The sequence below is a fragment of the Bubalus bubalis genome, chromosome X, assembly GCF_019923935.1.
Source record: "Bubalus bubalis isolate 160015118507 breed Murrah chromosome X, NDDB_SH_1, whole genome shotgun sequence".
Classification (NCBI taxonomy): Eukaryota; Metazoa; Chordata; class Mammalia; order Artiodactyla; family Bovidae; genus Bubalus; species Bubalus bubalis.
This window is the reverse complement of record NC_059181.1, coordinates 106030287-106044500: the sequence shown is the minus strand read 5'-3', so window position 1 is coordinate 106044500 and position 14214 is coordinate 106030287. Positions and strand designations below refer to the sequence as shown.

General features: G+C 38.9%; 1 protein-coding gene across 3 annotated transcripts in view; it reads right to left on the bottom strand.

Annotated features, from left to right (window-relative positions):
- BRCC3 (BRCA1/BRCA2-containing complex subunit 3) overlaps positions 1-14214 on the bottom strand; it is a 76124-nt gene that overhangs the window by 22206 nt on the left and 39704 nt on the right. For 2 of the 3 annotated variants that reach the window (XM_006080914.4, XM_025277141.3), the window contains one exon: positions 9428-9502. The exons of the other annotated variant lie outside the window; for it this stretch is intronic. In XM_006080914.4, the coding sequence (XP_006080976.2) occupies positions 9428-9502 (75 nt within the window). The remainder of the gene's footprint in view (positions 1-9427; positions 9503-14214) is intronic. 3 annotated transcript variants of the gene reach the window in all.

Genomic DNA, 14214 nt, shown 5'->3' with positions numbered 1-14214 from the left:
ACCATTAGCCAGAATCATCAAGAAACAAAGGGAGAAAAATCAAATCAATAAAATTAGAAATGAAAATGGAGAGATCACCACATACAACACACAAATACAAAGGATCATGAGAGACTATTATCAGCAACTATATGCAAATAAAATGGAAAACTTGGAAGAAATGGACAAATTCTTAGAAAAGTACAACTTTCTAAAACTGGACCAGGAAGAAATAGAAAATCATAACAGATGCATCACAAGCACAGAAATTGAAACTGTAATCAGAAATCTTCCAGCAAACAAAAGCCCAGGTCCAGATGGCTTCACAGCTGAATTCTACAAAAAATTTAGAGAAGAGTAAACACCTATCCTACTCAAACTCTTCCAGAAAATTGCAGAAGAAGGTAAACGTCCAAATTCATTCTATGAGGCTACCATCACCCTAATACCAAAACCTGACAAAGATGCCACAAAAAAAAAATAAATAAAACTACAGGCCAATATCACTGATGAACATAGATGGAAAAATCCTTAACAAAATTCTAGCAATCAGAATCCAACAACATATTAAAAAAATCATACACCATGACCAAGTGGGCTTTATCCCAGGGGTGCGAGGATTCTTCAATATCCACAAATCGATCAATGTAATACACCACAATAACAAAATGAAGAATAAAAGCCACATTATTATCTCAATGGATGCAGAGAAATCCCTTGACAAATTTTAACATCCGTTTATGATAAAAACTCTCCAGAAAGCAGGAATAGAAGGAACATACCTCAACATAATAAAAGCTATATATGACAAACCCACAGCAAACATTATCCTCAATGGTGAAAAATTGAAAGCATTTCCTCTAAAGTCAGGAACAAGACAAGGGTGCCCACTCTCACCACTACTATTCAACATAGTTTTGGAAGTTCTGGCCACAGCAATCAGAGCAGAAAAAGAAATAAAAGCAATCCAAGTTGGAAAAGAAGAAGTAAAAATTTCAGTTTGCAGATGACATGATCCTCTACATAGAAAACCCTAAAGACTCCACCAGAAAATTACTAGAACTAATCAATGAATATAGTAAAGTTGCAGGATATAAAATCAACACACAGAAATCCCTTGCATTCCTATACACTAATAATGAGAAAATAGAAAAAGAAATTAAGGAATCAATTCCACTCACCATTGCAATGAAAAGAATAAAATACTTAGGAGTATATCTACCTAAAGAAACTAAAGACCTATATATAGAAAACTATAAAACACTGGTGAAAGATAGCAAAGAGGACACTAATAGATGGAGAAATATACCATGTTCATGGATATGAAGAATAAATATAGTGAAAATGAGTATACTACCCAAAGCAATCTATAGATTCAATGCAATCCCTATCACGCAACCAACGGTATTTTTCACAGAGCTAGAACAAATAATTTCACAATTTGTATGGCAATACAAAAAACCTCGAATAGCCAAAGCAATCTTGAGGAAGAAGGATGGAACTGGAGGAATCACCCTGCCTGACTTCAGGCTCTACTACAAAGCCACAGTCATCAAGACAGTATGGTACTGGCACAAAGACAGAATTATAGATCAATGAAACAAAATAGAAAGCACAGAGATAAATCCACGCACCTATGGACACCTTATCTTTGAAAAAGGGGGCAAGAATATACAATGGAGAAAAGACAATCTCTTTAACAAATGGTGCTGGGAAAACTGGTCAACCACTTGTAAAAGAATGAAACTAGAACACTTTCTAACACCATATACAAAAATAACTCAAAATGGATTAAAGATCTAAACATAAGACCAGAAACTATAAAACTCCTAGAGGAGAATGTAGGCAAGACATTCTCTGACATAAATCACAGCAGGATTCTCTATGACCCACCTCCTAGATTATTGGAAATAAAAGCAAAAATAAACAAATGGGACCTAATTAAAATTAAGAGCTTCTGTACAACAAAGGAAACTATAAGCAAGGTGAAAAGACAGCCTTCAGAATGGGAGAAAATAATAGCAAATGAAGCAACTGACAAACAACTAATCTCAAAAATATACAAGCAACTCCTGCAGCTCAATTCCAGAAAAATAAATGACCCAATCAAAAAAAGGGCCAAAAACTAAACAGACATTTCTGCAAAGAAGATATACAGATGGCTAACAAACACATGAAAAGATGCTCAACATCACTCATTATCAGAGAAATGCAAATCAAAACCACAGTGAGGTACCATTTCACCCCAGTCAGAATGGCCGCTATCCAAAAGTCTACAAGCAATAAATGCTGAAGAGGGTGTGGAGAAAAGGGAACCTTCTTACACTGTTGGTGTGAATGCAAACTAGTGCAGCCACTGTGGAGAACAGTGTGGAGATTCCTTAGAAAACTGGAAACAAAACTGCCTTATGACCCAGCAATCCCACTATTGGGCATACACACCAAGGAAACCAGAATTGAAAGAGACACGTGTACCCTCAATGTTCATCACAGCACTGTTTATAATAGCCAGGACATGGAAGCAAGCTAGATGTCCATCAGCAGATGAATGGATAAGAAAGCTGTGGTACATATACACAATGGAGTTATTACTCAGCCATTAAAAAGATTACATTTGAATCAGTTCTGATGAGGTGGATGAAACTGGACCCTATTATACAGAGTGAAGTAAGCCAGAAAGAAAACACCAATACAGCATACTAATGCATATATATGGAATTTAGAAAGATGGTAATGGTAACTATGCGAGACAGCAAAAGAGACACAGATGTATAGAACAGTCGTTTGGACTCTTTGGGAGAGAGAGAGGGTGGGATGATTTGGGAGAATGGCATTGAAACATGTATAATATTGTATATGAAACGAATTGCCAGTCCAGGTTCAATGCATGATACAAGATGCTTGGGGCTGGTGCACTGGGATGACCCAGAGGGATGGTACGGGGAGGGAGGTGGGAGGGGGGTTCAGTATGGGGAACACGTGTATACCTGTGGCGGATTCATGCTGATGTATGGCAAAACCAATACAATATTGTAAAGTAATTAGCCTCCAATTAAAATAAATAAATTAAAAAAAGAAAAGTTATGACCAACCTAGATAGCATATTAAAAAGTAGAGATATTACTTTGTCAACAAAGGTCCATCTAGTCAAGGCTATGGTTTTTCCAGTGTGGATATGAGAGTGGGACTATAAAGAGAGCTTAGTGCCAAAGAATTGACGCTTTTGAACTGTGGTGTTGGAGAACACTCTCAAGAGTCCCTTGGACTGTAAGAATATCAAACCAGTCCATCCTAAAGTAGATCAGTCCTGAGTGTTCATTGGAAGGATTGATATTTAAGTTGAAACTCCATTACTTTGGCAACCTGATGAAAAGTGCTGACTCATTTGAAAAGACCCTGGTGCTGGGAAAGATTGAAGGCAGGAAAAGAAGGGGATGACTGAAGATGAGATGGTTGGATGGCATCACTGACTCAATGGACATGGAAGCCTGGCATACTGCAGTCCATGGGGTCACAAAGAGTTGTTGTACACGACTGAGCAACTGAACTTAAATGAACTGAAAGAAGGAATGCAGCTGCTGGGCCAAATTGGAAATGATGCTCAGTTTGGATGAGTCTGGTGGTGAAAGTGAAGGCCGATGCTGTGAAGAATAATACTGCATAGGAACCTGGAACTTTAGGTCCATGAATCAAAGTAAATTGGAAGTGGTCAAACAGGAGATGGCAAGAGTGAACTTCGACATTTTAGGAATCAGTGAAGTAGAATGGACAGGAATGGGCTAATTTAATTAAAACGTCCATTGTATCTACTTCTGTGGGCAAGAACCCCTGAGAAGAAATGCAGTAGCCCTCATAGTCAACAAAAGAGTCTGAAATGCAGTACTTGGATGCAATCTCAATAACAACAGAATGATCTCTGTTTGTTTCCAAGGCGTATCACAGCAATCCAAGTCTACACCCTGACCACTAATCCTGAATAAGCTGAAGTTGAATGGTTCTGTGAAGACCTACAAGATCTTATATAACTAACAGCAGAAAAGATGTCCTTTTCATCATACAGAATGGAATGCAAAAGTAGGAAGTCAAGAGATAACCAGAAGTAACAGGTTAAGTTTGGCCTTGGGGTACAGAATGAAGCAGGGCAAAGGCTAACAGAGTTTTGCCAAGAGTATGCACTGGTCATAGCAAACACCCTTGTCCAAAAACACAAAAGATGACTGTATACATGGACATCACCAGATGGTCAACAGCAAAATCAGACTGATTATATTCTTTGCAGTCGAATGTGGAGAAGTCAGCAAAACAAGACTGGAAGCTGACTGTGGTTCAGATCATGAGCTCCTTATTGCAAAAATTAGGCTTAAACTGAACAAAGCAGAGAAAACCACTGGGCCATTCAGGTATAACCTAAATAAAATCCCCTATTATACAGTGGAGGTGACAAATAGATTCAAGGGATTCAATCTGGTAGAGTGCCTGAACTATGGATGGAGGTTTGTAACACTGTACAGGAGGTAGTGACCAAAACCATCCCAAAGAAAAAGAAATGCAAGAACACAAAATGGTTGTCTGAGAAGAAAAGGAGAAAAGAAAACATATATCTATCTGAATGCAGAGTTCCAAATAATAGCAAGAAGAGACAAGAAAGCCTTCTTAAGTGAACAATGCAAAGAAATAGAGAAAAACAATAGAATGGGAAAGACTAGAGATATCTTCAACAAAATTAGAGGTACCAAGGGAAAATTTCATGCAAAGATGGGCACAATAAAAGACAGAAATGGTATGGACCTAAGAGAAACAGAAAAGATTAAGAAGAGGTGGCAAGAATACACAGAAGAACTGAACCAAAAACATCTTAATGACCTGCATAACCACGATGGTGTGGTCACTAACTTCGAACCAGACATCCTGGAGTGTGAAGTCAAGTGGGCCTTAGGAAGCATTACTATGAACAGAGCCAGTGGAAGTGATAGCATTCCAGCTGAGCTATTTTAAATCCTAAAAGATAAGGCTGTTAAAGTGCTGCACTCAATGTGCCAGCAAATTTGGAGCACTCAGCAGTGACCACAGGACTGGAAAAAATCAGTTTTCATTATAATCCCAAAGAAGGACAATGCCAAAGAATGTTCAAACTACTGCACAATTGCGCTCATTTCACATGCTAACAAGATCATGCTCAAAAAAATCCTTCAAGCTAGGCTTGAACAGCATGTGAACCAAGAACTTCCAGATGTACAAGCTGGATTTAGAAAAGGCAGAGGAACCAGAAATCAAGTTTCCAACATCCATTGGCTCATAGAAAAAGCAAGGGAGTTCCAGAAAAACATCTATTTCTCCTTCATTGACTTCGTGAAAGTCTTTGACTGTGTGTGCGCTTAGTCACTCAGTTGTGTCCAACTCTTTGCAACCCCATTTACTGCAGCCCACCAGGTTCCTCTGTCCACAGAGATTCTCCAGGCAAGAAGACTGGAGTGGGTTTCCATTTCCTTCTCCAAGGTATCTTCCCAACCCAGGGATCAAATCCAGGTCTCCTGCATTTCAGGCAGATTCTTTATCATCTGAGCCTGTGTGGATCACAACAAACTGTGGAAAATTTTTAAGAGGTAGGAATACCAGATCACCTTACCTGCCTCCTGAGAAACCTGTATGCAGGCCAAGAAGCAACAGTTAGAACCAGACATGGAACAATGAACTGGTTCAAAATTGGGAAAGGAGTATGTCAAGGCTGTATATTGTCACCCTGCTTATTTAACTGCTATGCCGAGTACATCATGCGAAATGTTGGGCTGGATGAAGCACAAACTGTAGTCAAGATTGCTTGGAGAAATATCAACAACCTCAGATATGCAGATGATACCACTCTAATGGTAGGAAGTGAAGAAGAACTAAAGAGCCTCTTGATGAGGGTGAAAGAGTAGAGTGAAAATGCTGGCTTAAAACTCAGCATTCAAAAAACAAAGATCATGGCATCCAGTCCCATCACTTTATGGCAAATAGATGGTGAAAGAATGGAAACAGTGACAGACTTTATTTTCTTGGGCTCCAAAATCACTGCAGATGGTGACTGCAGCCACAAAATTAAAAGACTCCTTGGGCTTCTTGGAAGAAAAGCTATGGCAAACCTAGACAGCCTATTAAAAAGCAGAGACATCACTTTGACAACAGTCTGTACTGTCAGATCTATGGTTTTTCAGTAGTCATATATGGATGTGAGAGCTGGACCATAACGAAGACTGAGTGCCAAAGAATTCACGCTTTCCAACTGTGGTGCTGGAGAAAACTCTGTGAGTCCCTTGGTCTGTGAGGAGATGAAACCAGTCAATCCTAAAGGAAATGAACCTTGAATATTCATTGGAAGGACTGATGCTGAGGCTGATCCTTCAATACCATGTTCACCTGATGCGAAGAGCAGACTCATTGGAAAAGACCCTGATGCTGGTAAACATTGAAGGCAGGAGGAGAAGGGGGCAACAGAGGATGAGATGGTTGGATGGCATCACCAACTTAGTGTTCATGAGTTTGAGCAGACTCCAGTAGTTGGTGAAGGACAGGGAAATCTGGTGTGCTGCAGTCCATGGGGTCGCAAAGAGTCAGTCGGACAGGACTTAGCAACTGAACAACAACATCATACTTAATGCTGAAATGCTGATTTCTCCATAGATCAAGAAGAAGGCTACCATGACTGCTCTCACTGTCTTTAACCTGCATTCAGCAGTTTATTAAAGCTCTCATTGAATGCAGTAAGGTGAGAAAAATAAACATCCAGATTGGAAAGAAAGAAGTAAAACTTCCTTTAATCACAGATGATGATCTATGTATTAATAGGCAATCCAACAGACTCTTCAGAAAAAATTACTAAAATTAACAAGTGAATGTAGCCAAGTTGTAGGATACAATCAATATAAAAAAATCAAATGTATTTTGTATAGCAGCAAAGAACAGTAGGAAATGAAATTAAAACAGGATGATAAAAACATGTAATATGTGGGGATAAGTCTGACAAAAGATATGCAAGACCTATACACTGAAAACGACAATAAATTGTTGAGAGAATTCCCGACCTAAATAAATGGAGACATATACCATGTTCATGGACTGGAAAACTCAGTATCTTAAGATATCAATTCTCTTCAAAATGATCAACAGAGTCAATATCATCCCAATAAAAAAATCCCAGCAGGCTATTTTAGAAATCAGCCTGGTAATTTCTGAAAAAGTTAAATATACACCTACCATATGCTTCAGCCAGTCTGATCCTGGGTATTTCACAAGGGAAGAGACAGTATATGCCCATACAAAGATTTGCACACTAATGTTCAAAGCAGCTTTATTTGTAATAGACAAAAACTGCAAGTAACTCAAATGTCTATCAACAGGTGAATGGATAAAGAAACTGTGGCATTAGCTGTAATATTTAATACTGTTCTATAATGAAAATAATGAACTACTGATACATCCTATAACATGGATGAATTTCAAAATAATTCTGTTGTTTGAAAGGAAACAAACTGCATATTCTATGTGTGTGTGTGTGTGCATGCTCAGTCACTCAGTCATGTCTGACTCTGTGATCCCATGGACTGTAGCCTGCCAGACTCCTATATTTATGGGATTTCCCAGGGAAGAATACTAGAGTGGGTTGCCATTTCCTCCTCCAGGGGATCTTCTTGACCCAGGGATCAAACCCATGTCTCCTGCATCTCCTGCATTGGATTCTCTACTGCTGAGCCTCTACATATATGCATATTTCTAGAAAATGCAGAGTAATCTTTAGTGACAGCAAGCCAGGGTTTCCTGGGGTTTGAGGAGGGACATGAAATGGCAAGAGGGAGGAATTACAAAGGGGCATAAAAAATTTGAAGGATGATGGATGTCTTTATCGTCTTGATTGTGGTGATGGTATGTATAGGTATGTATGTCAAAACTTATCAAATTGTATACTTTAAACGTGTAGTTTATGTCAATTATACCTCAGTAAAACTGCTTAAAAAATAAAAAGAACCAGGGTTCCTTGGAGAAATGCTAAATCTAGGACTGAATGCAGGAAAAGGAAGAGATGAAGCTGCAACATCTTCTTGTGTTAGAATATCAGGTAGTACTCAAAGAATGGTGGGAACATGTCAAGAGAACATAGGAGGGGCTTCCAATGGCCAATTCTGAAACAATGTGTGTCTCAAAATAGCTGGTGACAATAATGGGTTAAAACCTATTAGTAAAATAAGAATCCAGGTGTCCACACTAACGTAAATAAATAAACAAATAGCAAGAAGGACAAGCCCTTCCCTGCAGTGGAATGCTAACTAGTAAATGTAGGTGGAATGATGGAATTAGACCATTGCCTTTGATAACCATTTTAGTAATAAATAATTAGGAAAGACTCATTTAATGAATGCTAAAACTCCCCACAAGATACTTACTAATTTCAGTGGTAAAAATTTACAGTGGAAAACCTCATAGACATTAAGCACATGCAAAGCTCCGGTCACATATAATGGGACAAACTGATATCATGTGCCTCCTAAAACAAATCACTAAGAACACAATATCACTTTTGTGGTATTATTGCCAAAACTGCATAATCTCCATCTAATTATGATAAAACATAAACAAATCCAAAACAAAGGACATTTTCCCAGAATAACTGGCCTGTGTTCTTATTTTCAAATGGATCAGGAAAAATAATGCATCGGTATAAAGAAAAAAGATAATGGAAATATGATAAAATTCTGACATTTGAGGGAGCTGGGTAAAAGGTACACAGGAATCCTTTGTACTAGTCTTGCAACTTTCTGTAAATCTGCAATTATTTCAAAACAATGTTGTAAAACATGAAGAGTAATGACTAAAAGAATGAAAACAATAAGGACAATTTCTAAAACTGAAAAAAAAAAAAAAACAGGTAACGGAAAACTCCATCAGAGTAACAAAGAGAAGGAAAGGTAAAAAGAATTAAGCAGGATGTATGACAAAAAGAATGCAGAAAGAATAATGGTAATCATATTGCCACATGTATCAACAATAATAAATGAATGCATTGCATTCACCTAATAATAGACAGATGTTCTGATTGCTTAAAAGCAAATAACTCAAGATCTTGCTACATTCTGTTTACAAGAGACATACTCAAAACAAAATAACTGAGGAAGGTTGAGAATAAAGAGATGGGAAAAAAAAGTTATAACAGGAAAGGACACTGACAAGAACTGCAAAATGCAAACAGGGAGTGACAGAGATTGCTGGCTGCACCAATTAAAATCTCCTTGGTAACAGAAGGCCAAGTTTCAGCCAGGACAGAGGTATCTTGACAGGCCTCCCTGGGAGATCAGGCGAGGGGACCTGACTAAATTCTGCCAAGGAGATGAAAATGGAATTGTTTTCTGGGACTGTCTGGGAGGGTTACTTATTAGAAACCAGCAGACCTGGGCCCAGATCCTTTTTGTCCTCCTACCTTTCCTCCTCCTTCTGTCCCTCAATGGAGATGTGCTGGCTGGAGCTCCAGAAGTCTCGGGGACCACGAGGGGACCTTAGGATGGAAACCATACACCAAGATGGTGAAGCAGAAGGTAGGAGTCTGATAATATCACAGAGTCCTGGAACAACTATCTCCAGACTTCTTCTACCCAAGCAAGAATATTTCTTAATTTTATTTATTATTTTTCCTAATATATATAGTTGAACCTCCTCATCCTAAGAGGTTCAACTATTACTGTGTAACAGCTACAGGAATCAAATAATAATATTCTTTACAAAGAAAGCATTCAAGGCATATTTAAATATGTGCATAAATAGATGGGACAAAGAAAGACACTTCATAGTTTAGGAAGAAAAAATATAAAAAGTTATGAACCTTTATCCATTCTTTATGCACGAACAATACAGCTTCAGAATACACAAAGTCAGTATGTTAGTCACTCAGTCGTGTCTGACTCTTTGCGACCCCGTGGACTGTAGCCCGCCAGGCTCCTCTGTCCATGGGATTCTCCAGACCAGAATAATGGAGTGGGTAGCTTTTCCCTTCTCCAAGTGATCTTCCCCACCCAGGGACTGAACCCAGGTCTCCTGCATTGCAGGCAGATTCTTTACCAGCTGAGCCATGAGGGAAGCCCACATAAAGCTTACCATGATTAAACTATAGGAAGTAAACAAATTTAGTTACAATGGGAGGTTTATATACATCTCTCTCAATGAGGAAGGAAATAAGGATCTGTAGAACAGCAACAGTAATCAGAAGACTATGGTACTGGCATAAGAAACAGACAATAGACCAATGGAACAGAATAAAGTACAGGAATAAAGTGAAGTTGCTCAGTCGTGTCTGACTCTGCGACCCCATGGACTGTAGCCCACCAGGCTCCTCCATCCATGGAATTTTCTAGGCAAAGGTACTGGAGTGGGTTGCCATTTCCTTCTCCAGGGGATCTTCCTGACCCAGGGATTGAACCCGGGTCTCCCGCATTGCAGGCAGATGCTTTATTGTCTGAGCCACCAGGGAATCCTAAGTAAAGGAATAAACTCACACACACACAGTCATACAAGGTTATAAGGGACTTAGACTCAAGACAATACACATATCTTTCAATTCGTATGAAAAAGTTATGAAAGTTGACCATGTTTTAAGTCAGGCAACAACCTTTTCATGGACAGACCAAATAGTAAATTTTTTAAGCTGTGTGGGCCCCAAGGTCTCTGTTACAACCATTCAGCTTTCCAGTTGTTAACTGGAAACGAGTCATCAGTTCAGTTGCTCAGTTGTGTCTGACTCTTCGCGACCCCATGGGCCACAGCACGCAACAAGTCATAGGTAGTATGTAAACAAATGGGCGTGGCTATATTCCAAGAAAACTTGATTTCCAAAATAGGCACCAGGCCCATGTGGCCTACAAGCTGTATTTTGTGGATCTCCCTGTTCTAGGTAACAAAGGAAATAACCAAAAAACTTCCATAAAGCTGATATCACACAGGCAACAGCTACCATCACGTACTGTTAAAAGTTAACATAAGAAGAAAAAATATCCCTTCAAACTCCAGTGCAGATCCACACACCTGGAAATTTTTAAATGTATTTCTAAATAACTCTCAAGTTGAAGAGGAAATAAAACCAGAAAACAAAATGAGTTAGAAGTTTAAAAACCTCACTGGAACTACTATACAACAAAACCTATGTAATGGAGACAAGTGAGAAGGAAAATTTATGGCCTTAAATGTATTTATCAGAAAACAAGGGAGACAGAAAATAAACCTAGTTTTCACCTCAAGAATTTAGAATAAGATAAAAATAAGAACAACACAGCAATATTAAAACATCCAGAAAATAAAATGAAGAAATTGCTAAAGGGAAAAACGGAACATTTTTTTAAAAAGAAAATAAAGAAATTGAGTTGACCAAGAGAACCTAATGCTGGTCCTTTGAAAAGACCAACAAAATAGATAAGCCTCTGCAAACAGTATCAAGAAAACAGCAAGTAAACAGCATTAGCAATGGAAAAGGGGACATACTTAAAAGAAATATCACACAATCATTCACCCGAGAAACATTTACTGAATGGCTACTGTGTGGCAGGCCCTGACATAGGCCCCACAGTCAGAGAGACAACAGTCTAGTGGAGAGACCATAAATAATGAATGAAAAATTAAATTACTTGGCTCAGACGGTAAAGAAATCACCCACAGTGCAGAAGACCCAGGTTCCATCCCTGGGTTGGGTAGATCCCCTGGAGGAGGGCATGGCAACCCACTCCAGTATTCTTGCCTGGAGAATCCCATGGACAGAGGCGCCTGGCAGGCTACAGTCCATGGGGTCACACAGAGTCAGACATGACTGAAGCCACAGCACAGCACAGCACAGTGATAAATGCTACAAAGAAAATGAAACATTTAAAAAAAAAACTTTTTTTTAATTAAACATTTACTAAAAATAAATAAAAATAAAATATTTTTAAATAAAAATATTTTTTAAATATGTATATTTCCTCAAGCCAAGAAAATGGAAAAGTTAGATGGAATGGACAATTTTCTAGGAAATATAAATTACCATAATTGACTCAGAGAAAACCCAGGGGGGGGAAAAAAAACAAAGAGATTTAAATAGTGAGGAAGGGCTTCGCTGGTGGCTCAGTGGTAAAGAATCCACCTGCCAATGCAGGACACACAGGCTCAATCCCTGGGTCGGGAAGATCCCCTGGAGGAGAGAATGGCACCCCACTCCAGTACTCTTGCCTGGAAAATCCCATGGATGGAGGAGCCTGGTAGGCTGCAGTCCATGGGGTCGCTAGGAGTTGGACACGACTGAGCGACTTTCCTTTCACTTTTCACTTTCATGCATTGGAGAAGGAAATGGCAAGCCACTCCAGTGTTCTTGCCTGGAGAATCCCAGGGACGGGGGAGCCTGGTGGGCTGCCGTCTATGGGGTCGCACAGAGTCGGACACGACTGAAGCGACTTAGCAGCAGCAGCAGCAGCAGGAGAAATTTTCTTAAACAGCATACAAAGAGCTCCAAAGTGGGGGGGAAATGATATGTATTAAAATTAAGAACTGGCATCAAATATTTGCAAGTGAAACCAGCCCAACTTGTAAAGCAAATATCTTGCAATAAAAAATTTAAAAAAAATTTGCAAGCCACATATCTCCTAAAGAGTTAATACCCAAAATATATAACGAATTCCTAAACATAAATAGAGTCACAGATGTAGAAAACAAACTTAACGATTACCAGGGGAAGTGGGCGGAGGCGGGGGGGCCGGGGGATAAGTTGGGAGACTGGAATTAACATATACACACTATTATTTATAAAATACAGAATCAATAAGCACCTACTGCATACCACAGGGAACTCTACTGAATACTCTGTAATAAGCCATACAGTATGGGAAAAGAATCTAAAAAGGAGTGTATATATGTATATGTATAACTGACTCGCTTTGCTATACAGCAGAAACTAACACAATATTGTAAGTCAACTATACTCTAATAAAAACTAATAAAAAATGAACTCCTACAACTTTAAAGCAAAAATAAAAGTCATCCAATTAACTTCCCAAGTGACTCAGTGGTAAAGAATCCACCTGCCAATGAAGGGGTTGTGGGTTCGATCCCTGGGTCGGGAAAATCCCCTGGAGAAGGAAATGGCAACCCACTCCAGTATTCTTGCCTGGGAAATCCCATGAACAGAGGAGCCTAGAGGGCCATAGTACATGCGGTCGCCAAGAGCCATGACTAGGCGTCTGAGCATACACACACATCCAATTAAAAATGGAAAAAGGACTTGGACAGAAATCTCCAGACATACAAAAGTCCACCAGGTATAAGGTAATCAATTTATCTATTCATCAGGGAATGCAAATGAAAACTACAAGATATCACCTCACACCTGTTAGGATGACTAATATTAAAAAAGATAAGTGTTGGCAGTGAGTTGGAGAAATTGGAATAAACCCTTGTGTGCCATTGTTGGGAAAAAGAGTATGGAGGTTTCTCAAAAAACTAACAACAGAGCTAACATATGATCTAGAAATTACACTCCTGGGCATATATACAAAGGAAATGAAACCAGGATCTTAGAGATATCTGGACTCTCATGATCACTGCAGCATTACTCACAATAAACAAAATATGGAGACAACCCAAGTTTTATCTAGATGAGTGATAAAACTTTCATATGCATACATATTATAAAGTGTAATATATATGTGTGTGTGTGTGTGTGTGTAGGAATATCATTCAATATTAAAAAACAAGGAAATCCTACAATTTGCAACAACATGGATGAATCTGGAGGACATTGTACCCAATTGAACAGGCCATCACAGAAAGCCAGATACTTCATGATTCCACTTATATAAGGAATCTAATATAGTCTAAGCAGAGCATACAATACTGGTTGCCAGCGGATGTGGGTAGGGGAAAGAGGCATAGTTATTCAGTGGACATACAGTATTGTGGATTTCAAATTTTGTTGAGTGTAGTTCTCATGTTGTCTTCTTATCATGAAAACAAAATTAAATGAAACAAAACAAAAACAAAAGGAAACTTCAGAAGTGTTGGATATGTCTATTCCTTGACTGTGCTGATATTTAATTCATATTTCAGGTTTCCCAGGTGGCTCAGTGGTAAAGAATCTACCTGCCAATGCAGGAGACACGGGAGACATGGGTTCAATCCCTAGGTCGGGAAGATACCCTGGTGAAGGAAATGGCAACCCACTCCAGTATTCTTGCCTGGGAAAGCCTATGGACAGAG